We start from the raw sequence: 25,906 nt of genomic DNA, 5'->3' as shown, positions 1-25,906 counted from the left end.
CACACTCATCATCCCACTTGAAATCAGTACCCTTTTTTAGCAAACTTCTCATGTTAAAACATTAACTGGCAAAATTCCTGACAAATTTACCCTAAAATTCAGCCATACCCAGGAATCGCACTAGTTCCTCCTTCGAAGTGGGGGAAGACAAACACCGAATAGAGTCAACCAGTTCTTTCTTGGGTAAAACACCCCCACCAGAAATAGTGTGCCCTAGATAATCAAGGGCCTCCACTCCAAACTTGCACTTCTCAGCCTTTATAGTTAGACCACTTTCAGTTAACTTCTTAAGTACCTCTCTGAGTCTTGTCATATGTTCTTTGAAGTCCTTACCATAAACAAGTATGTCATCTTGATATATACATACTCCACACAAACCTTTCAACACACGTTCCATCAACCTTTGAAAAACAGAAGCAGCAGAGATCAGACCAAAAGGTAATCGTACAAATCTGAAGGTGCCATATGGAGTAATGAAAGCTGTGTAGTTTCTACATGATTCATCTAGTTCGACTTGATGATAAGCCGACGTGAGATCTATTGTAGAAAAAAAACTTAGCTCCTGAGACTGTAGACAGCAATTCCGTAATGTTAGGAAGCGGATACCTATCCACAACAACACACTTGTTAAGCTTGCGGAGATCCACACAAAGTCTGATCTGGCCATTAGCTTTCCTTGCAATAACAATGGGGGCCAACCATTCTGTGCCCTCCACTTCTTCGATTATTCCTTGATCCTTTAGTTTCATTAACTCAGTTTGAAGATCATCCCTTATGGAAAAAGGTACACTCCGTACTTTGCTGCAAAAAGGAACAGAACCAGGAAACAATTTGATTTTGTGTGAATAACCTCGCATGCAACCTATCTTATCACTAAATAGGTTTCTGAAGTCTTGACGAAGAGTGGAAATGAAATCTGGAACGACTTCAGTGTTATTTACTTCTCTCACACCCGGCAGTTCCTTAAGCACAATAGAAGGAGAACTGTTGGGGTCAAGCATCACTCCCAAATCTTTTTGATGCCACCAGCTAATTATGCTATCCCCTTTTTTTGAAACATACACCTTCCCCGTAGCAAATCGTTGAGCATATTCCAGTAAACCTACGAAGTAACCATGTAGTTTTATGGGTTCTCCACCATAAGCGCATGGTCTGATGTCAGGTTCGAAAAGTTGAACTTTCCCTTCTAGATGTTCCTGATACAATTGATTAGATATTATCGTTATTTTGGCGCCAGAGTCAAAAAAGCATTAAGGTTCTTGCCCCTTCCACTATTACGTAATCTACTGGACCATTACCTCTGCAGTCAGAAATCTGTAAAACAATCTGACCACACTGGAAGTCATCAACCCTCTGAGTTTCATCAAGGTCAATATCAATGGAGGTGACAGACTTCTTAAACTTCCTTTGGTTGCATACCGCAAAAAAATGACCCTTCTTCTTGCAGTACAAGCAGTAAGCTTTAGCAGCCGGACATGATTTATCATTGGCAAAATGTCCTTCTTTGCCACATCTAAAACATCTTTTATTGTTAGGAGACCCTTGAAAGGAGTTATTGGGTCTACTGTCTTTCCGCACTACAGCCACTTCCTTGTACTCTTGTTTCTTCATGACATCAACACAGTTTACCGAGTGTTCAATTCTCTTTGCATGTAGGATGACCTCATCTAGATGTGGATCATCTAACAACCATAGTTCGTCACGTACTTTATCCATTTTGCATCCTAGCATGAATTGATCACGAATTCGTTCATCCAAAGTAGAGCCAAACTTGCATGAGGAGGCCAAACGTCTCAGGTCTGTTAAGTAATTCTCAACTGTTTCTCCTTCAACTTGTAGTCTCCTACCGAAATAGTACCTCTCCAAAATTGTGCTGATTTTCGGTAGATAATGTAAGTCTATTTTTTTAATACAAATTTCATATTCATTTAAGGCAATAGAATCAGTGTCAGGAATATCTGGAAGATGGTCGAAAATCTCTTCACCTTCCGTACCTAGGCAGTGAAGTAACAAAGCAGTCCTCCTTTCAGTACTAAGTAATGTACCACAAACTCTAGAATATCTTTCAAATACCTTCTTCCATTTGCTCCACTTGATTGGAGGATCTCCAGGAGTGGAGAGAAAAAAAGGTGGAGCAGCAACATTCTGCATTGTGTATGGAGAATTTTTTTTTATATATATATATATATATATAATTAGCTAGTGTAAAACTAGACGAAAAGGTTTGTTTCTGACAACCTTGCGAGGCAGTCGCAGGAGAGACGGCACGCAAGAAGGAACGGCAAAAAAAAACTGCGTGATGGCAATGAACTCCGAAATTAGCACTTCATATGACTTTCAACGATAAGAAAGAGAATTATCCTGGAAATGGGAAACGCTGAAGGATTTGAGTTTTAAAAGCATGTAAGTTGCTTTAAAAATGGGCTAGATATGCGCTGGCATCTGCATGAGAATCGCCCTGACATCAGCAAGCACTTCGGTTGACTTGGTAACAGTGAGCTCGAGAGCGCAATCTGCGCTCAAATCAAAAGTATGAAAGACGAACGAAGCACGTTTGAAAACAAAGAAAACCATGAAGGCCTTGTAGGCAGCTTACGGTTACAGTTCACGCAAGTTCATTGACCTCTCCTTTTCCTTCCGTATATGTCTTCTCAAGTCAGGATGCTTTTCGAAGCTGGCGTGGGAAAAGCCTCTTGTCGCCAGTGCAAGAATGAGGCATGTGAAAACCAGGACACAACTTCAAAGATGACTCGCTTCGTTTATTCATAAATCCAGTTCTTCCGTAGAGAAAACATCCCGATCTCCGCCTCTCTCTGCAACCGTCCTTTTTCATCTACGCACCTCACATTCTAACCTCGCTCACCATTCTCCATTCGTCTCCTCGCGCACACACAACCAGACATTCTAACACTCACCTTCTCGCGCTCCCACCCGGAACTAGGATATAACAAGTGACTTCAAGATGAGCATTAACTGATGCTCCTTGCAAAAGTGACCTTGACATTTCCTGCAATTCATCCTAGATTTGCTGTATCACTTGATAATAGTGGGGAGGTTTACTTTGTGCCACTTGTGTTGACGTCACACCTCTGAAGACTATGTTCTGCAGTAGAATAAGCCTAATATTCTTACCTAACTCAAGTTTAGAATGTATGAGTTCAGGTCATTTTACATTTAAAAATTACAGATGGAATATTATTGCAATTGAGTAAGTTCTTAAGGTTACTTCTTTACTACTCACCTTTTTTACCGTAATGATCCCTTCTTGGGTGCTGTTGTCAGTAACAATGTCAAAAAAATTCAAACCATCTCCTTCTTCAAATGTATAGTTCATTTCTGCATTCTCTCCAATATCACTGTCATCTGCCATAATTCTACCAACGTATGACCCGAAGGGTGCAGATTCGAGGACTGAGAGGTGATAGAGCTCTAGAGGGGTGAGATAAATAGATTGAATATTTAACAAATTAAATATTACATTCTGCTTGTATTCCTGAAAATGATAGAACAACTATTACAAAAAATAATTAATCCATTGTTTTCATTATACGTTTTTCATCTGTTTAGTCTTGTTTTATCTTTTGACTATGAAACTGGATACTTTAAAAAAGGAGAATCCTTTTAATCTTAAATCTCATATGATAGTAAAATAGCTGTTTTATGACTTCTTGGAAATTGGCACAGTGTCTTAATGTTATCCTCGACAGGGGAGATGTATCCCAACATTTTTCTCTGCCAGTTTATAGTTTTCCTTCCTATACTTTATACATCATTTATTAAACATTTGCACCACATAATATCTTGAGACAGATTTACTAAGGTTGATTTTGCAGCGAATTTAGTTATACTGTAAGAATGTTTGACATGCGCGCATGAAAAATAGTGTCTGTCAAGTGCAATATGTATTTTTGTATTTTCCCGGTGCATACCCCTTTGCAATAGACGAGAAAACATTAAAAAGTCTTGAGAGTTTGAGTGTTTAGATTCCCTTGGATTTTCCTGAAAACGTACATCTAAACAATGCCATGGATCTTGTTTCTTGAATGATTTATGTATTTAAACGTCCCAAGCATTCCTTCTTCAATGATTTGAGGGCCCAATGACAAGTGAGATGGATTTATTTGTGGGGACAGTGATTCACCAAAGTTAACATTTACGCCTTTATCCCTGCACCTAAAGCTAGTTATTCCATGCTATTGTCTAGTAAATGCACAATAACGTAATTCCAAAATTGCCTAATCATTTAATCTTCCTTATGTGAGTGTCCAGTTAGGGGACACTTTCACTACCCTCTAAATGGGAATGGGGGCTTTTGCATGGTGGTGTTGGGGATCGGTTGGTTAGGGTATCAGGAGAAAGGTGACTGATGGGTTGGGAAACGCATCAGGCACCATCGGCTGGCAGGAGAGAGCATTACATGGTATCCTGTGTTATAGCAGGGGGTCATCTGGGACCAGGCTATGTTTCTGATACAGCCCCTGCCCAGTCAACATGTGATTTTACTGGCCAGATTTCAAAATCAGTTAAATTAGGCCAAGTGTTCCCACACCTGGAACATCACAGTGCAGGAATGCCAGGTCATTTGTTATCGGGCAAAATATATTCCCAATAACAAGCCAGAGATATTGCTCCACCAAACACATAATTGGAACCTAAATCTTTAGATTCCCTTATTATTTCTTCATGGATCTCTTAAGATGTTGATTTACAGTTTGGTGAGCAGCTACTCCGTTGCAAGGGTGATGGAGTACCCTGTCTTCCAAACTCATGATCAGTCCACTCGCTTTACAGGTGGACAGAACTTAAGTATGTAAAAGATGAAGCTTACTCCTGCCCTGACGCTCACATACTACTGCAAAAGCCTGACAGGGTATGGGCTGTTGGAGGTTGGTCATCTGATCACCTGCCCAATTAAGAGTTGGCAATGGTGTGGCTTTTTCACTGTCACCACCAATTTAAATTTGATGGCGAGGGACAATACGTCTATGGTGTGGGGGCATTTTTTTTTTTTTTTTTTCAAAAACAAACTCCTGCTTTTTTAAATCATGAAAGCTGTGTAAAAGCTTAACAGCAAGACACCCTTTTTGACAGAGCTGTTATGAGCCGTCCATCATTGACAGAAACCACTGTGACAGTGGTTCCTAGCATAGTTAAGAGAGTTTAGATTTGAGGGGCGGAATGTCTGTCAGAGCACTGGAGTGATCTACTTACTTAAAATCAGGTCCCTACATCTTTACATTGCCCTCTATTTTTTTTTTTTTATGGGTTAAAATTGGAAGACCATGTTTTGAAAGCAAATACTCAATGGAGCTGTATTATTCTTAAGACACTTTACTTTCCTTCAAGATAAAAAGTGGAGGTTATTCAGTTCATGTGCTGTTAATGACTGGTTGAACAACATGGAGAGTGATAGCAAATTATTCTACAAAACTCATCATTAAAAAAGTTATCATCCAAAGAAGCTTGCTCAAAACATTGCATCAGCTGTTGCCAGGTTTGATTCAATATTAGTTTAGTGTATATAGCACTTTCCTCAAAGCACTAGTAGGAAAAAAAGGGAAACACTGAGTCATATAATATAAATCACAACATGCATTGATTGCAATCAGTTTAAGGAAAGAGATGACTTTTAGAAGAAGATGAAACAGTGGTGCAGCAAATGCAAAGTGGCAGGTCATTCCGGTGATTTGTCATGAGGAATGATGAGTAAAAATATAAAAAGGCACAAGGAAGTCATAAAAAAACAATCTAGATTTGGAAAGCTGAATAGCAAGTAAGTCTAAGGATATTCCAAGAGAAAGGGTATGAGAGAAATGAATAAGCAAGAACATTGGGACATTTAAGGAAGAACAGAAGAGCTAGTGGTACAAAGCATGCAACAACTCATCTAGTTCAGCAGAAATAGGTGGCAATCTTTTTATTCTTGTGTAGCACAACCAAACACGTTTTTAGATTGGTAATTAAATGTTTAACCCTATTAAGTATGAAGTAGCTTTTTAGTCATTCATATATTGAATCAAGCTCGAGCAACAAGTCACTAGACGTAAGGACATTCAATGTTAATAATGTCATATCCTCAGTATCTTCTACAAGAAGTGAAAGTGTATGCTAAGGAAGTGAAAAATATAGTTATATGGGTGTTCATGACTTGGTTTGTGTCAAGAAGGTTATACCGAGAGAAAGTAATCTGTTGGAAGCATATGTGCTCTTGGATACAGGTCAACTATACAACATTGCTTTACAGTTGTGACCACAGAGAATGATATACTGGACTGATGACAGCAGCCAGAAATATCCCAAAGAACAAGACAATCCTTTAGGACTATTATAAGCAATAAAAAGAAAGGAGAACTAGGCCAGTAATGTAGTGTCCCTAGATGATGAGGAGAGGCCAGGTCCTCAAATGAAGCTTATGGTCTGACTGCTATTCATGAGCCTAGTCTGAAGACAGGAGTTTTCACTAATTCTTAATCTTAAAATGTTCTTTCCTGTTTTCTTTTTATGCCCTTTGTTTTCTGAGTGGCCAAATGCATTCTTCTAGATTGTTTCTCTGTTACACTTTTTCATACTGGATTCCTTCCTACTCCAATTCTCTCTTATCCTTTCTTTCCTTTTTAAAACTGAATTTTAAAGGACTTAACTGTTATAAAAATTGGCTTTATCTTGCATCTGCTGTATACAACATAGACATTGATTGCATGTTAAAAGAAATTAGTATCAATTGGCTATTCTATTTGCTGCAGGGCCTTGATTACATTAATGTTGAAATCAATTGAACTAAACAAAATATTGGTCTATTGAGTTGAGGATGCAGTTTACAAATGTCAAAGAACACCTTTTAAAAATAGCTCGACAGTTCTAATACAAATGGAACATTTTGAAAAACAAACATAAATTGATAGCTAGCATGTTTGAGCAATGGGAACTTTATATAACATGCCTTTTGTTAAAATTCTGTGGTTGTTTAAACACACTTGTATACCTACGAAGAGGCATTGCAGAACATTTTGAGTGCAGCATTATAGGGGAGTGACAGCTGAGTTTATGAAAAACTAAAATATTCCAAAGTGGTCGGTTGAGAAAGTATAATCATTGTTGTGCTTGTTGTAGGAAGCCAGGATGAGCATTCCCACTGTTCAAATAGATAACTTCCAAATCAAGGTCATGTATCTAAACAGTGAGAGGATGCGAAACAGACAGCACCATCGATAAAAGACCTCCAACTACAACTAACAGCAATTTCATCTGAGGTCGAAGCCTTGAAACGCAGGACCGAAGACGCCGAGGACAGATCACGTTGGAACAACATTCGCTTCGTGGTATTTCCAGAACGGGCAGAAGGTCCCAGCACAGAATTATTCATCAAACAGTGGCTAACGGGCACAATATTGCAAAATAATATCCCGAAATTCTTCTATGTAGAGCGAGCACACAGGGTCCCTGGAAGATCCCCCCCTCCGGGCGCCCAGCCCCGCCCGCTCATAGCAAGACTAATTATCGGGACAGAGACCTCATCCTGCAATTATTTAGAAAATCAGGCCCTGTTAAGTACGAAAATGCCAAAATTATGGCTTACCCAGACTTTACAGCGGAGGTACAAAAGAAACGCAACTCCTTCTTCAGGGTAAAGGAAAGATTACGTGAGCATGACATTAAGTACGCTCTGTTGTTTCCTGCCAAACTGCGTATACAGGATAACACTCGTACCCGCTTCTTCACGACCCCAGAGGATGCCTGGACCTGGCTGCACGCCAAAGGCCTAGCCGACCCGATAAGCCTAAAGACCCCAACAGAGAAATGGTTATCCCCAAAGAACAGACGTAAACCTGGCAAGAAACAAGATACTAAACCCTCACCAGAACAGTCTCAAGCGGAGCGTACTTCATTACTGCAGGCCACAGCGCACTTTATCAGCACATCTCCAGCTTCTCTCTCCACCCAAGATGAAGCTGAACCCGAGCCAGAAGTACAATATGACTCCACAGACTCTAACCGAGGCCTTACCCTCACGCCATGCACAGCAGACGATATCTGCTAACCATGCAGGACAGGGACACCTCCACAACTTGAGACATGCCCTACCTCTATAAAAACTGACTACCTTGCCTAGTTGATCGGACCTGAGTTATGTGCACTCAGTCCCTATCACTAACCTTAACTACAGACCAGTGGTCGTCGAAGGCCCCCATGCAGACGCACCAGCAACAAGAGGGATATGGGCCGGGAAACTCACTGACCTGAAAGCATGAACCCGAAACACCCCCCGCTCCATATGGACTGGTTCACCAAGCTGGCAGACACTGGCTCACCTCTAGCCGTGTTGCATGCACAGTTAATGTTTTACATAGTTATTGTTTTTTATGTCACTAAATGGAACCCACTTAGGGTATACAATGTAGATCACAATCATAGTAATAGGCGTCACAATTGCGTTCCCAATACAAACACAGTAAACGATACCAAAGATGGTAAGCACCTATACACAATGCTCGTTAGGTATATCATGTCTGCACACAGCACAAGGACGGCACGTCCACCAGTACCAATAAATCAGCATATACATCATGGCCCCTCAATACAAAATAATCACATGGAACGTCAGAAGTATGGCATCCACACGCAAACGCCAAACGGATCTATACATACCTTAAGTGTCACCAGATACATATAGCTATGCTACAGGAGACTCACCTAAACGGGCCCTCACTGGAGAGCTCACGCGCAAAATGGCGAGGTCAATTAAACGGCACTACCTTTTCAACCTTCGCACGAGGGGTGGCGATCTGGGTAGCACCAGGGGTCCCATTTGTAATGTCCCGCACACAAAACAACCCAAACGGGTGCTATGTGATATTAGAGGGGGTCTTGGATGGCTATCCCTTAGAATTAATCGCTCTGTATACCCCTAACACAGGCCAACGCGAATTCTTGTTGACACTCAATACTAGCAAACTTAGAGACCCAGCTGAGGCTAGCATATGGGGTGGTGACTTTAATTCAGTGTTAGACATACATATGAATCGCTCATTTCCCCACCTCAGTATTGCCCCAGCCAAGCGAACCTCCACCGATCTAGCAGAGTAGGCCTCCAATAATGGTCTGAAGGAAATCTGGAGAACAGGGCACCCCACGCAATGCGAATACTCCTATTCATCAGTACATAAACTACACACCAGAATAGACATATTATTTGTAACACCTGACATAATCCATAAAATAAACATGTCAGGATATCTAGCCCGTACCATCTCAGACCACAATCTGCTACACACTACATTATGTTGGGGCCGCACGCACACTCGTATCCCAACCTGGCGCTTACAACCGAAAGCCCTCACAGACCCCCCTTCCAAGAAGAGATATCCAATTGCCTATCAAACTACTTTACGCTAAATAAGAATACCACTTCAACACGCGCTATGTAATGGGATGCTCACAAAGTTGTGGTTCATAGCCACTGCCTGGCAGCCACTGTGGGAGTCAAAAGAATACTTACTAAAGAACTGCAAGAACTAGAAATCAAACTACGCAAGACAGAAGTAGAGGTTTCCACGAATATATCCTCTCTGGAGGCACTGAGCCCGCTCAGAACCAGTTATAGGGAAGAAGACACCAGGCTGTGTAAGCATGATTATAGACATTATCAGGCACGACAGCACGCAGAAGGGGATAGGTCCGGGAAAATGTTAGCCTGGCTGGTTCGCCAGCCAGCGCAGTCTTTACCTATAGGCGCGATTAAACTACACACAGGCCTCGTAGTTAAAACCCAGGTCGAAATCAACACAACCTTTCATACGTATTATCGCACCCTATATCAACCCTCCAACTCCCCTACTGAACAGCAACTGATTGAATAATTAACAACGATCCCCCAAAATCCGCATATAATGAACAATACAGACATGTTAAATGGCTCTATTACAATAGAAGAACTTAGATTAACTCTTTCTCAAATGGCAAGTAATAAAGCCCCAGGTCCAGACGGTTTGCCAGCGGAATACTTTAAATCACAACACAGGCATCTTTTACAACCCCTTCTAGAGGTGTTCAACGAAGCGCACAACAGTAAGCAACTTCCAGACTCAATGCATGAAGCATTAATTGTTGTGCTCCCAAAACCAGGCCGAGACCCCCTGGATGTCAGGTCATACAGACCTCTCTCCCTACTCAACTCTGACCGTAAACTTTTAGGGAAGATTCTAGCAAACAGATTACTCCCTTATCTACCAAACGTAATACACCCAGACCAATCCGGATTTATACCAGGTAGAAACACTTTTTTAAACATTAGAAGATTAATTCGCTTAATGCATAGTACCACCGCGGAGGAAGCAGTGGCCATATCCTTGGACATAGAAAAAGCTTTTGATACGCTAAGCTGGAATTACCTTTAACGCACATTGGAGGCATTTGGTTTTCAACCCGGCTTCATAAACTGGATCAGGACATTATACCATAAACCCACTGCCCGTGTTAAAACTGGACAAATCATCCCCAAAGTATTTCCCATCAATAGGGGCACCCGACAGGGCTGCCCACTTTCTCCCTTATTATTCACTATCGCAATGGAACCGCTAGCAATCAAACTCCGGATTAACGCTCATAATTGGGGCATCCTAGAATTAAACTTATATCACATTGTGTCTTTATATGCTGATGATGCCCTAATTTATCTGCCCAAACACTCTACATCTGTTTCAGAGATAATGCAAATACTAGACAACTTTGCACTGGCCTCGGGATTACACATAAACTGGTCTAAATCATGCATTTTCCCCCTCACTCATATATCACAAGAACAACAACGGATATTACCTCAATATCAACTCCCCTGGTCCCTTTCTACCTTTAAATACGTAGGTATACAGGTCTATCACTCAATGACGGAGCTAAAGAAGGATAATCTGGACCGACTGATTAGATCTACCCACGGCTCGCTGTCATTCTAGAGCTCGCTCCCACTATCCCCTATGGGCAGGACCGCCATAGCTAAAATGTAAATCCTACCGCGCTTCCTATACTATTTAACCGCCCTCCCGATATCACTATCACACTCATTCTTCCATAAACTACACTCCCTTCTGACCGACCTACTTTGGGGCAGAAACAGACGGAGGGTGGCACTATCTATTACACAACACTCGCAAGAGGAAGGCGGTTTAGGCATGCCAAACCTAGAATTATATTATGCAGTGGCAAAGTTACAATGGATAGCACTATGGCTTAATAACTCAACCACCCCAGAATACGTAGCGGTGAACACACATACAGCACCACAAAGAATCCTAACGACAATATTGGCTGGCCCCCCTTATCCTCCGAACAGATTCCCATTACTAGATGCAACTAGATTCTGCTGGAAAAGATACGTCCAGGGCAAAACCAACTCCCGCCCTTATTCTCCTTCGATACCACTATCCCAAATACCGATGGTACAGGACCTGGCATCCCATCATGATATACCAGTTATTAAAACGATGAATGTGGGAGACTTATATTCTAACTCCCATATAACCACTTTCGCTGAACAGGTGTCTGCTGGGACAATGCAAACTGGAGCTTTCTTAATATCTGGCGCCCTCATTAAACTCGTGCGTAACTTCCGGGGTAGCAGTCACACCGAACCCAACAAATCCCTCTTACTTACAGCCCTCCTAACTATAGGCAATACTAAAGGAATTATTACAGCATTATACAAAATCCTTTTAGCAGGCGTTCGCACTAATTTATCCCCGGCTAAATCCTCAAAGCATCAATCCCCCAAAAAACCTGGGAAGCTGCTCTTACCACGATTAAAATGGTATCAAGCAACACCAGACTAAGATACACACAATTTAACTATATCCATCAGGCCTACTTATCTCCAGCCCATATCAATAGAATCTACCCCAGCACCAAGTCAGAGTGCCCCAGATGCGCCACACCCTCAGCTAATTTTTATCACATGCTCTGGGAATGCCACCCAATAAATGCAAATTGGCAGCGCATTACAGAAACTACATCAGAAATCACTGACCACACGCTCATCCTTTCCCCTGAATCGCGCCTACTGGGAATTCGCCAGCGTCCCAAAGGGGATAAGCATCAGCACAGATTCATAGATCTGGCATTTGTGATATACAATCGTCTGATCGCTACCCATTGGAAGGCCCCCCCAGGCTCCTCCTTACTCCGCCTGGCTCCGCGACCTACACAGTCGCACACAAGCAGAAGCCCACACACTACGACAACTACAACAAAAGGGACAACTACAGGAAGGAGTTGAAATTTGGGATGGATTTGTGATCGAAATAGAAACTAGAGATGACATGTACCCCCCATGACCCCCTACTCTCCCTCTGGCATAAGGGGTGTAACTGTTATATTCCATCATTATACAAACGGTGCAAACAATAGCATCACCACCAGTGGGGATCTCCGGACACTGCACCAAATTAATACATATAAGTCAGAAATACCCAAACCTCATGCCCGTTATTGACACCCAGACCTATACTAATCACACATCTTTTGTTTCCTTGCGCTCAAACGCTGCCCTCACTATTCAAAAGGCCATTACGCACGCACACACAAACGCTATAATCAGAGTGACTAAAGTTATATATTACATAGTTTTTCCCCTTTTCTTTTTCATTTCACCCCCCCTTGTTAATGCATATCGGCAAAGTGGTTTTTGTTCGTGCAACACCAAGTACAAAAACACTAGCGAATATATGTATAAGTGAAGAAATGGCATAATTTTCTTTCATTTAATAAATGTAGTGCATTGATAGTTTCTGCACCTTGTTCAATAAACAGATTTTAAAAAAAATGTATCTAAACAGTGAGTTCCAATTTGAGATTTGACTCACCAATACAATTGGCTTTTAGGGAAATCTGGTGTGCAATACTGAGCATTCAAAGTGAATATCTCATTTGCACGGGGAAAATGGGATTTTAAAGTTTAGTATAGCATATTTCTCGACAAACCATACACTGGAACCAGGCAGGATAGATATTTCTCTTCTGCATTTGGTCATGATTGCAGAGTTGCTGGATGGCATTATTAGATTCAAGTCAAATACATACAAGTACTATATGGCCTAAAAACATTGCAGTTTTCACGACTGCCAATCATTAAATATGATTAGCAAAGAGCAATCAACGGTTTATTAGTCAAAATGTGCTGAAAACACTGAGGGGCATATTTATACTCCGTTTGCACCGATTGTGCGTCAAAAAATTTGACGCACAATCAGCGCAAACGTTGCCCCATATTTAAACTCTGACACCCGAGCCCGCGGACGACAAAATGCTGCCGTGTGCGTCATTTCTTGGATGTGGCAACCCGCCCTGCGTTAATGATATGCAGGGTAGGCGTTCCCGTCCAAAAAACTACGCAAACGACTGTGCGTCGTATTTATGCCTCCGGGCAAAAAGGACGTTCGGCCGGGAGGCGGAGCCAAAAAATGACACACAGCCCGATGTGCGTCAAAATTTAACGCCTGGGTCAGGGCAGGCATTAAAATGGGGCAAACACACCTGTATTTAATCAGAACACACAAAACAAACAGCAGAGCAGCAGAGCAGCAACAGGGAGACATGGAGGTGATTCTTATCCAGCGTGCACGCAGACGCAGAGCCCAGCAGCAACAACAGCAACTACAACAACACCAGCAGGGACCCCAAAGGCAGCGCAGAAGGCAGGAGAGGATATTCCACCCAAGAACAACCCTTCAGGGCCTCAGGGAACATGACATCATACAGAGGTACCGGTTGAACTGGCAGGCCATCCAGCAGCTGCTGCGAAACATTGAACAGCAGTTGGCCCCCACTTTGGTCACACCCCACACCATACCAACAGAAACATAGCTGCTTGCTGTACTTCATATGCTGGCAAGTGGCTCATTTCAAACAACTGGTGCCCTGGTTGGCGGAATATCACAACCATCATTCTCCGCTTTTCTGCCAAAAGTACTGGATGCCATCATTCAACTGACACCCCGCCAAATCTGCTTCCCTAACACACTGCAGAAGCAGCAGGAAACAAAACAGGGGTTCTACGCAATCAGTGGCTTCCCACACGTCCTTGGTGCAATCGACTGGACACACGTACGCCTTGTGCCACCTGCTGCAACTTGAACACCTCTACCACAACAGGAAGCACACACATTCCATCAACGTGCAGGCCAAAGTCGATCACCAGGGATTGATCACCAACATCGTGGCTAAATATCCTGGGAGTGTACATGACTCATTAATCTTCCGTCACTGTACCATCAACCAACACTTCCAGGATGGACGGTATGGCAATGGACTACTTGTTGGTAAGTACAAAAACCTACTTATATATACACTGCACAGCAACCCTCTAGGACACACAACACATACACCACAACAGCAACATGTCGACAGGAACACACTGAAGTCGTGACATCGCTAGCCATGTTTCTTAAGTCACCATTGAACCTGTCACACATCTGAAATTACTGTACAGCCTAATGTGAAGACGTCAATGAGTGTGGTTGCCTAAATGTCACCTTGCAAATTGTAAGTCTCACAATGACCTTTACATTAATACATTGCATAAGTCTAAAGGTATGGGATGTCCAGGGTACTTCCATATGAACGTGTTAACAACACTTTCAATATTAACTGTGCATGGAACTATCATCTCACCCCCAGTGAAGACACACGGCCACCTGTATCACAAGTCACAATGTTAGGGAGGGCACACTGCACTGAAAATCACTAAACATACTGATGACAAACAGTTAGCAGACAAACACGTGCTCAGCCAAGGTAAAAACACAATGCAGATGGTATAGCCTACAAGTATAGGATGTCACATCAGTACACAAAAGAGTCACAGACAGCACAACACAACTACTGCCATTAAAGGTCTTTTCAATAATGCAAGCTACATCAACATGATCCCATTCTGTGTTTTTCTTTCAGCTGATATGGGGTATGGCATACAGCCATGGCTAATGACACCATTTGGGAACCTGAGTACTGCTGCAGAGCGGGCATACAACGACACCCATAAGAGGACACGCAGCATTGTCGAGCGGACCTTTGGGATCCTCAAGTAAAGGTTCCGCTGCCTCGACATCACTGGTGGTAGCCTACTATATTCCACCGAGATAGTCTGTAGGATCATACTCACATGTGCAATATTGCACAACATTTGTGTAAAAAGGAACATTCCCCTCCTCGAACCAGACCCATACATGCCTGAAGACGAAGAAGAGGAGGATGCTGGCCTGCAACAGGAGGGGGAACAACCAAACACGGCTGCTGGAGTGCGTAGGCGCCAACAGATTGTAAATAATTTATTTTCATAATTATCACCATCCCCACTTAATGCACTATTGTAAAAAACACTGATAACAAACACCACATTATGGTTTGGCCTATTCATTTCTGCCCACCTTTAGCTTGAAATATCTGAAGAAGAATGTCATCTCATTGAGCAATAATGATATAACAATCAGTTCACCAATAAATACACTACAAATGTAATGGCCACCATACAATGGTCACATACACACACAATGTAAATGACAGACATCCTGTACAGTTCACCTTTGAAGGGTAATAGCTGAGGACCACACATATGACACACATACATGTAGTAAACATGGATCATCGCAGCAGATGGCACACAACTAAAACACCATCACTCAACTAGGGGAAAACAGGCCTCATACATCAGGCAGTTCACATGCTAATTCAGGAACAGGAATGTAGTACTAGACTCTTGGCAACAGTAATTCCAACTACTTACTATCTTTGCAATGACTATCTGTCACTAGAGTTACACATAAGCAGAACAAACACAGCACAAGTGCTACACCTATGACAAGCATCCAGCACATTACATCCCATCTACATGTCAGCCCTTTTCTAAAAACATTACACACACCTGCGGCTGGTCACACCCCACCTGTCTGAAGAGGTCCCTGGAATGCTGATTTGTGTACACTGAGTTTCCCTCATCTACACACACACACTCACAAGAGTCATCCAGTGTGCCATACCCTTTCCTATGACTACCATTGTCATAGTACCATCTCACTGCATGGAACTCAGCTCATATAATACACTGGCTTGGAGTTTTTAAGGCCTGGAATCACCTGTAGATTGATTCTCTTGTGAAAGGTACTGTAGGCTAATTTTCAGCAAATCTCATCTGACAGGAGTAGTGAGACACTGATGGAGGCCACACCAGTGATCCCCTCCATGCACACCACCCAAATGTACATGCCCCGTCCCTGCTGATGCCTCCTACAGCATAGATGTTGGAATTTGAGCAATTACATCATTAAGCATTGCTACTAATGTTGCCGTGTAACACTTTATCAGGGTTCATGTGTCACCTTCAAAACAACACAGGACATACGCAGTGTGACATGTCAACTGTCTACTGCTCCCTCTGACCAGTCCTAGGCAGAACACTGAACATGTAATTACTGAAAGAACTTGCTCCTGATTGACCCAGCATCCTGTCAGCCTGACTGGCACCTGTCCGTGGGTCACCCTAAAGATACCTGGGGTCCACCTATGGACCACACGTGCTGCCCAAAACCTCTTGTACCTCAGACACTAATTTGTCATTAGCCTCATCAATATATACTCAAATACATAGTATTGCATCATCTGACTGTTATTTGTATCATATTTGTGACAGTGCCCTTGAATAGCTAAATCATGGCCCTTCCGTTGTCTGGCTCTCATTAATGCCTAAACTACAAAGTGTGACAGTGGACCTGGACCATAGTGTTTGATGGTGTAAGTGGCCTCCATCCAAACCAGCAACCTCAGATAATGTCCATGAAAAGTCAACACTTATGAGGACCATGACTGTTCACACGCTGAGTAACATTGTTCAAATAATAAAGATGAGTCGTGTGTGCTGAATACCAGCCATTTACTTCTGCACAGAGGCTATGATGTTTCCTGATACATTACCATTCACAGAGGCCAACTGGAGTACAAATGTTGCAATGACACATGCCGGATCCAGACACCTGAGACATTCTCTCACTCAGCACACCAAGGTTGCCCAGTTGAAAGTCTCATTACACGTCTTCAGTGACAGGGTGGGACCATCGATGTGTAGGTGACCATGTCCTCCATGGCTTTTCTCAAATTTTGCTACAAACAATACCCATTAGATACACCATTAGCTGCCACTAACTCATGAGGAGACCTGGACGTTACAGTGACAACATACACCTTGACAGTTGATACTGGATCAATATTGGACCACACACATGTACATGTACCATCCAATCAACAAAATGGTTGCAAGCAGCCGATCACAGTAGTGTCCCAGTTGTAACCTAGCAGGAAGAATGAAACATGCCTCTAAACCAGTTAATGCATAAAGGGCCACATACATCAACAACCTATTTGCTATCATGACATAAGGAACGTTGAGATTTAGCCAAAAAATCAATGCAAAATGGTATGTCAGAATTCTCCAAAGAATCAATAGGGCAAACGTCAAATGGGCAAATGGGATTACAGAATAGCAAACAGTGAATCATACCCTATTTGCTTCCATGGGCCAGCTGCTGATGGTTTAGCATTACTGAATTTGGGAAACCCTTGGATAAATTTGCAAGTCTGGAAGAGCAAACCCTAGGGTGCTGGGGACCTAAGTCCACCTCTGCTGCCCCCCAAATATACATTTTTTATGCACATGTGAAGCACACACATGCATAAGGCGCATGTGTGCCCTACATGTCAAAAGTGAAACACATTTTAGATACATTAACTCGTAAATAGGACATGGTTACCCCCAAAAAAAGTTTAGGCGACAATTGCACTACCTAATTGGCCTTTATTTAATTTTGATTAGCTTGATAAATGTGGACACATTTTTGCTAAGGAATACATCCTGGTATCCCATTCATATTTTGAAATTAGCAATCAGCAATTACCTACATATGTGTACAATTATGAGTAATATCCATTCTGGCCAATCATTACCATTGCACTGTGAATACCTTCTATACATCCTATAAGGGACATTTGCTATAGCTAACCCCAAATGTGTATCACTTAGCACCGTTTGGTCATGACAAAATTCATTTCTCAATTTGACAAATAAAAGACATATTTGTCATAATGCGTCATATTTCCACGCATACAGCTTGTGCGTCATAATTTTTGACGCACAGGAGTGCAGATAATGCAGAGTCAAAAATTAATTTCATAAATAGATATCATAATATCCTGCATAACATGGCCTCCATTTGTTTCCATTATGCGTCATATTTAAACGCATACAGCTTGTGCGTCATAATTTTTGACGCACATGAGTGCATATAATGCAGTCAAAAATATTTTTCATAATTAGATATCATATTTTGCAGCAGCTTAATTTTCAACTCTAGAACTGTAAAATATGCCTCAAACAAATATAATCAACCAATGATGAACATTTTTTTGACTCTGCATCATTTGCACTCCTATGCGTCAAAAAATATGACGCACAAACTGTATGCGTGAAAATATGACGCATAGCGGAAACAAAACGGCGGCCATTTTATGCAGGATGTGATGTAATAGGATATCCTGTTTACAGAATCTGTACAGTGGGTGTACTTTCACTTTCACTTTGCAGTCTCAGATTATTCTAGACTGTGTGGCTGTGTGCAAAGTGTTGTCCTGTGTATTAGTGCTTTTGTGTCCAGTGTACCATCTCAATTGTGCTTTTGACATCATTGTCTTGTTGTAGAATACTGTCTGAGTCTGTGTTGTATTAATTTGTCAAGTCCAGTGTTTTATTTATTGTCTGTGGGAGTCTGTTGTGGGTACTGTAATATAGGGGATAGTTGGGCTCTTCTTCTTAAGTTTTCTTTGTATTTCCCCACTCTACCTTTCCCCATTTCCCCCTTTTCATTTTCTACAACTTTTTCCCCTTTGTCAGTGCTGACATGTCTGGTAGGCCACGGCTTTCCAGGATGGGTGAGGAGGAATTGGGGGGGTTTATATGGCTTGTTTGCCATTTCCTCCCACTCATGCTGGAGGCTGGGGGTAGGGTGATACAGGGTATCACACGGAGGCCCGTAAAGTCCGGTGGGGGAAGGTGCGCCATCACTTGGTGCGTCTATATGGTAGCCAAAGGAATGACCATCAATTGAAGCACCGCTGGGCTGATCTGATATCCAGGGAGCAAGATCTGCTGGACCACATGGGAATCAGGATTGGTGGCCATGTTGATGAGTACAGATCAATTAAATGTGCACAATTTAAAGCTGTGTGGTGACATGTGATGATTGTTACCCAATCTGCCAGATAAGTAGCTGACTGTGTTTAATGCTAGGGAAACCTACTGGGTAATTGATGCACAATGTGAAGGATGACAAATGCTAGCAGTCAGGTAGCTCATGTTTTCTACACATACCGGTTGCCTGTAGCAGAATGTAATGTAGTGCCACCTTTGTGTCAGACAAGCGACACATTAATGACGCAATTAGGACTCTACAGGTCACAATAGCCAGTGAAAAATGGATGTTGAAACATCATACCTACATATGTAGACGCCATAGCTAGACTGACATTTGTACACCCTACATGATGGTGAAAATGAGTGCTGCCTTCACGTCAATTGAAGTTAGCAATGTTGTCCACACATATGTCACATGTGTGTCTGGTTGGTGTGTAGGGAAAATGTTCTTGGAAGTGCCTTGCCTTGTCGTGATAAATGTGCTCCTTCACATCTAATTGTTACATGCCTGATCTGGGCATGAACCATATTTGTTAAGGACTCAGGTGCCCTCAGCTAACATTTTAGACAGGTATTTATTGTCACTTGTGCCCAAATCAGAATAGGGATTGCAGTCCAAAGGTATGGAGTAGGGTACAAACATCTATGTTTGGTGCCAATCACTATTGTTTGGACACATCAATGTATGAAACTGTAACAACATGAGGTATTGCCAAAGTACCTGGCCCTCTGTACCATGTACCTATCAGTCACATATGTGTCATGACCACATAGGCTGTTTGAGTTTGAGAGGTCAGGCAGTCCTCAAGTAACCAGCTTTTGGATGTCTCTCTTGGATGCACATGATGAGATGAATGCACACCTATATTGTTGCTGCATACTAATGGAGGTGCATCTTTGCCACCACATGACTGTCCGGGCCACTGCATGTGTGTAGTAGGGTGTGTAACTGTAGCAGGAGACTCATCCGATGTAAATGTTGCGCATGAATAATTCCATGCAGTATGAGCATGTGTGAAAGGGTTTCATTACTCATGTCATATTCTCACATTGTCTTTGTATTTGCAATTGTTCGTCAGTGCACGGATTCTGAGTACATTCTTCCTTCCATGCTTTACAGGTGGACCTGCACCGTACACAGTGGGAGAGGTGGCTCATTTTGAGGACCCCGACACCTACAGTGAGTGTTGCATGTGTGGTATTTTTTATGTTTGCTGGTGATGCATGATGGACTACTGTGTGTTCAACAGATTGCAAGGTTTGATGTGCTGCCCATTCATTAGTATTGTTCCATTATTGGGAATTCAGTTATCACTTTATTTTGAGTTGACCTATGCTTATCCATTTGTCTGATTTTGGGTCTGTAGGACATTCCTCTAGGGCCCGCTATGGGGAATGGGTGAGTCATGTGGAATACACTAGTTAATGTAAGGGTTGCTCTGGGACTTGTCTCGGACTGAGTCTGCATTTCAGACTGACATTCTCCCAGATAGCTTCTGCAAATGGCTTGTCTGAAATCTGCTGCTTCCCTAGTAAACGATGTACTGAGTACACTGTAGGGTGGATCTTCCAGGGGCATGTACTTCCACAAGTTGTACTAGAAGTGTGTGGGACTACAGTGCAACGGCCTAGGTGTACATGCTATTCATGATCATGGGTGTTCTTGCTCCTCTGTGTCTGTAGAAAAATATGCCTCACTGGTAGTATGTGATGTTGGCCTAAGTCAGTACATATTGACATGTGTGGACCTTGGATAGGACAAGGTTTAGCTGACTCCGATTTGTTGCTAGCCCTTCACTGGTGGTGTGTGTGTGGAGGCAAAAACATGTTGAGCTTTCTATACACTCCTGGGTGTGCATTGATTATGGGATTGTTGGATGTTCTTCCCACCCCCCCCTCAAAGTCAGCCATGTGTTTGGGAATAGGGTACCTAGGACTGTAGCAACCAGTATGTTATACATACTTGTGACCATTTGAAACTTTGTTTTGAACCTAGTGTACACACTCGGTTATGGCACATGAGTTCTATACTAGCAGACCCAATTACAAATTGTAGATATTGAGTGTTGTGATTGTTATCACATACACTGACATATGGAGTCCAGGCAATAGGCGGAGGAGGTGCAGCCATAATGTAGGCTGCATTAGTAATTTTTATGATGAGAAGTTTAGGCTGATGTCACCCATCATGTAGATAATTGTATATGCTATGTGTGAGATGACCTTTGTATGCAGGCTTCCCATGTACTTCCTCTGAGAGTTTCAATGATCTATATGGTGATATGAGCTGTTACAACTACAGTAAAAGCAATTTCCAATTGACCCATTGTGCTATTCCACACAATGCATTTCCTATGGTAAATAGTTGCCCTATTTCTTCACAGCTGCAAACATGAGTGCCGCACAGAGGCATGAATTTGAGAGGCGGGCCATGAGGTACTGACACATCCTGCAGGTGCAGTCGGGGTTCCGACGGATGGCCCGAAAATATCAGGCAGATCGGGCCTCCGGAGCATGGTGGGCCTCACCACAGGGTGGCCCAACGTTGCCCACTACAGCCACCACCACCACAACCACCAGTTCTCCCCAAGTGGCCCCAGCAACGGCGGGGACAGTTGTCCCTGCCTCTGCAGCACGACCAGGACCCAGCAATATAAGAGCTGCAGGACAGTCCAGTGGGCTACGATCAACTCCCACACAGAGCACCTCTGCCGGCACACAGACAGCAGCAGCACCTCCAATTGACCCTGCGGCATTCCAGGCTTTAGACCGCAAAATGGACAAGTTCATTAGGAAGGTGGACAAGCTGAGCCAGGATGTGGCCTACATAAAGAAGCGGGTCAGGTCCATCAGGCGGACCCTACGGAGGGCCAACCTCTAGGACTGATATGGTCTATTTTAATTTATCCCTCCCCTCCCTCCTCTTTCCTTTTTATCATGATAAGTCGGTTTGGGGGATTAGTGTTAGGTTAGTATAGGTTGTTAGCTTAGTTAGTGTTAGGGAGGAGGGTGGGGGGGTCCTTATTCTTTCTACTTTTCATTATTGAGTGTGTGGGTGGGTGGGTGGGAGTCAATGTTATGGTTCCTGTCTGTTTAGAAAAAAAATATATATATATATAAAAAAAAATACAAAAACATATATGATTGTTTAGGATAGTATAGTCTGTGTGTAGGTTAGTATGTGTTGTCCTGCATGTGTCCTGTCTCATAATGGTGGGTGGGGGGTTGATGTTTAGATCGATTTGTTATATGTGTAGAGTAAGTTTAGCTTAGGTTAGTTAGGGACAGTTGTGGGTTAGGAGTAGTCAGGTTAGATTAGTGTAGGTGTGACTTTTCCCTTAGTTGCCTCTGGTGTGAATACTTATGAATAAATATATAGTTAACCCTTTGCATTATTTGTTAACTGCTACTTGATCATGACCTTGCCATCAGTGTAGTGATTGTTGTTCTATGACATTTGTGTCCTATGCTACAAACCAAAGAAATAAGAGGTTTAAAATGGCAGCTACCCCTGTGCTAACTTGGTAAGTATCCACCATTTGATAGAACCACCATTTGGAGTTTACATGGATCACAAACGATTTGTGTGGATGAGTATGTTTTCAACATCACAAAGTGTGCTTCCAGACTTGGTATTGTGGGGAATTTTTTAGGTCCGACTGCAGTGTGATGTTCAGGGACATCTTTGTAGATGAGGTGTTGTTAACACTCTTGTCTTCTTGTCTTCTTTACTGACATAGATCATGTGTGCAAAAATTCAGCATGACTTCCCTTCTTGGAAGTTTACTCAGAAAGGTTGATTGATGCTGTGTTTAGTTGTGTTTGCTTAGATTAGACTGCATAATTTAATGTATTGCATGGTGACCACATTTATCAGCCACCATTAGTTGACTTTGATTTCTATTGATGGAGCATTATTCTGTCCAACACAGCATGATTGTGTGTGGTTTCTCCCTTCATCAGTTATTCTCCTCAGGATGGGCAGGCTATGATGCAATCCTGGCCACTGCACAGATGTATCAGACTACATGATGTCAGGACAGTTGTATTGAGAAGCTACATGGCTGTCACACAGGCACTTTTGAGTTCTCTACTGCACAGTTGTTGTGTCAAATTACACAGAGACATATTAGGTGTGCAAGTGCTATTTATTGATAGGTGCTGTAGTGCAATATGTACATTGTCCAGGTTTGCTGAGTCCGTTCTAGTGCAATCTTACATGGTGATCCTACAGAAGGGGTGTGGATGATGCTTCGGACATGCTGGGGTGATGTTACCGACAGTGCAGAGGGACAGGATTTGCCAATTAGTAGGAGAGAGACATTCACTGGCAATGCTGACAAATTATACAGTGGTTAGCAGAACAGTCATTGAGTATAGTTGTAGTGAGACTGGCAATTGACAAAGCGTAGGACCTTGGTCAAAGTAGGCCATGGTGCAGGGACTAGTGCTTCCGGGTACTCTTCCGTGTGAATGTGATCTGTTCCATGTCTTCTTCTTCTGATGTGTGTGTTGCCTGCTTTTTCCTTGTTGTTGGTTGTGAAGGGGCAACACACACCTCAGTATTAGAAGACGTGGAGTCAGACATCCCGGTGACTGCTTCCTGTGAAGGTCTTAAGGGCAGTACTGCAGCAAGGAGGGCCTGCTGGTTTTTGAGAATAGCAGCTACCTCACGATGGTAGGCAGCCAGGTCAGCCCTGAGGGAGTCATGATTGCATTCGTGCATGCAGTGGAAAGTTTGGGGTGCGAGGTGTTGTGGCAACTCCCTTACTGCAGTGGTGAATTCCTTTACAGTTTCTTGTAGTCCTTGCAGTATGGATGTTAGGGCTTGCATAGCTGCTGCCTGATCTGCAGATGACATCATGCACAAACGCACCACCTCAAGGCTGGCTGCCATAGTTTGCATCCCCACCCGCACCTCCTTGGCCAGCTCACGCTGTACTCCAACTACAGTTCTTTCAAAGCTGGTGCCAGTGTCGTCAGTGTCCTCAGCTGTGTAGGAGCTGGCAGGTCTTGCAATTGGGGTGGTGGGTGGTTCTTCGGTGATGGCTGCTTGTTCTGTGCTCCTCCTTGTGACTGAAGGTGGGGTCTGGCGGGTTTCAAGGACCTTTTGAATGGTCTCCTGGGGAATGTTTATGGGCTCGTCATCCATGTCATCAGGGAAATCAGGGACAGGCATATCGGCAGGAGATCTATGTTCCTCTGCAATGAAACAGGGTACAATTAGTGTGTCTGTGTTGTGACAATTTTTACGTAACATGCCAGCCTTTTGATCAATTCACTTTGTGATCTTGTTTGGTATTGGTATCTGCTGTCCTTCATATGGGCATTGTTATAGGCCTATGGCCCACCTGTGTGTGACATGTATGATATTGAGTTATCAGACTTGTCTGCCTAATCGCCTCTAGGTGTTGCTTTGTACCAAATAGGGAATAGCCAGCTTTTTGTCCTACTCAACCCTCCGTGTATATCCATTTTTATGGTGAGAACTTTCACTGGCTGTGGGTGTTCTGATGGTCCTGGCAGCACAATTGCCTCTCAGGACCTGCCCCAATCCCTGATTGTTCACATTGACTTGAATGTAATTGACATGTGGCATATCCTATGCATGGCAATGTTATGATGTGATATGGATGTAGACATTGTTAATGTGTCCTGCTGATGTTGGGTAATGTGTGTTACATTGGATTGCCCTGATTATCGTATCAATGTCCTATTTGGTCCTCTGACTGTGCAATGTATTTCAGTGACCAGTTCCATGTGTCCCCTCCTCAATGCTGTTGTCTGAGCAGTATGACATTTGTGATGTAGCCTTGTTAGCCAGGCACGGGAAGGACCCTGACATATGCAGCATGGGTGTGTCCTTAGTGCTGTGTTGCTCCTATTGCTGTTTACTTTGGCTGATCTATGTGACAACTATGGGCATTGACATATGAGTGTACTGGGGCCTTTGTCTTGTTTCAGGAGATTGTTGCAGATGTCATCCTCACCCCCTAATTTAGGTATGTATGTTCCATGGGGAGGTTACTGCCATTGGCTACTATAGCTGCACAGAGATCAGAGGTGGTAGTGTCAACTGTTGTTGCAGTTACATTGCAGTTGTTGTTTTGGCTAAAGGATTGCTGATAGGGCCCTAGTTAATGTAGGAGATATTTTGGCTGACGAGTGCCAGGATGTAAGTTTGACGTAGTGGCCTTCCCTCCTGTCGAGGCTTTCCCTTTGCTCCATTGTTGGCATGACAGGATGCCCCCATGGGACTGTTGTTGGTGTTGTGTTATGTTGTGCCCCAGCTTCTGTCTGTGCAGGCCATGCCCCCATGCCATACCCCTTTACCCATGCCACTCCATGTATATGATGACTTACATGCAATGTGTAGTAGGTATTTCCCCCCCTGCTTACAGTCAACATTATTGTATTTTAAATCCCCATGCGACTTACCCTGCATGTGCGTTGTCTCGTGGTAGTCTGCACTGTCCTGTCCTTGAATCCCTGTGACGATCTCCTCGGGGATGACGGCTGCAACCATCTCCTCCATGTGGTCCAGGGCCTCCTGGTGTGCTGGACTCCCACCTCCTGTCTGCAGTGCTGCCTTCCTGTTCCTGGCCATTTTTTCCTTTGTCCTACGTTTGCAGTCATGCCAGCGTTTCTTACACTCGGTGACTGTTCTGCGTACTTCAGCCACAC

General features: G+C 43.0%; 1 protein-coding gene across 2 annotated transcripts in view; it reads right to left on the bottom strand.

Annotated features, from left to right (window-relative positions):
* The window catches only part of LOC138282394 (cadherin-7-like), a 1,442,915-nt gene that overhangs the window by 723,883 nt on the left and 693,126 nt on the right, over nucleotides 1-25,906 (bottom strand). For both annotated transcript variants that reach the window (XM_069219909.1, XM_069219908.1), the window contains exon 6: nucleotides 3,242-3,429. In XM_069219909.1, the coding sequence (XP_069076010.1) occupies nucleotides 3,242-3,429 (188 nt within the window). The remainder of the gene's footprint in view (nucleotides 1-3,241; nucleotides 3,430-25,906) is intronic.

The sequence above is a fragment of the Pleurodeles waltl genome, chromosome 2_2, assembly GCF_031143425.1.
Source record: "Pleurodeles waltl isolate 20211129_DDA chromosome 2_2, aPleWal1.hap1.20221129, whole genome shotgun sequence".
In the NCBI taxonomy this organism is placed as follows: Eukaryota; Metazoa; Chordata; class Amphibia; order Caudata; family Salamandridae; genus Pleurodeles; species Pleurodeles waltl.
The sequence above is the reverse complement of the archived record's forward strand: the minus strand, read 5'-3'. Positions and strand labels throughout refer to the sequence as shown.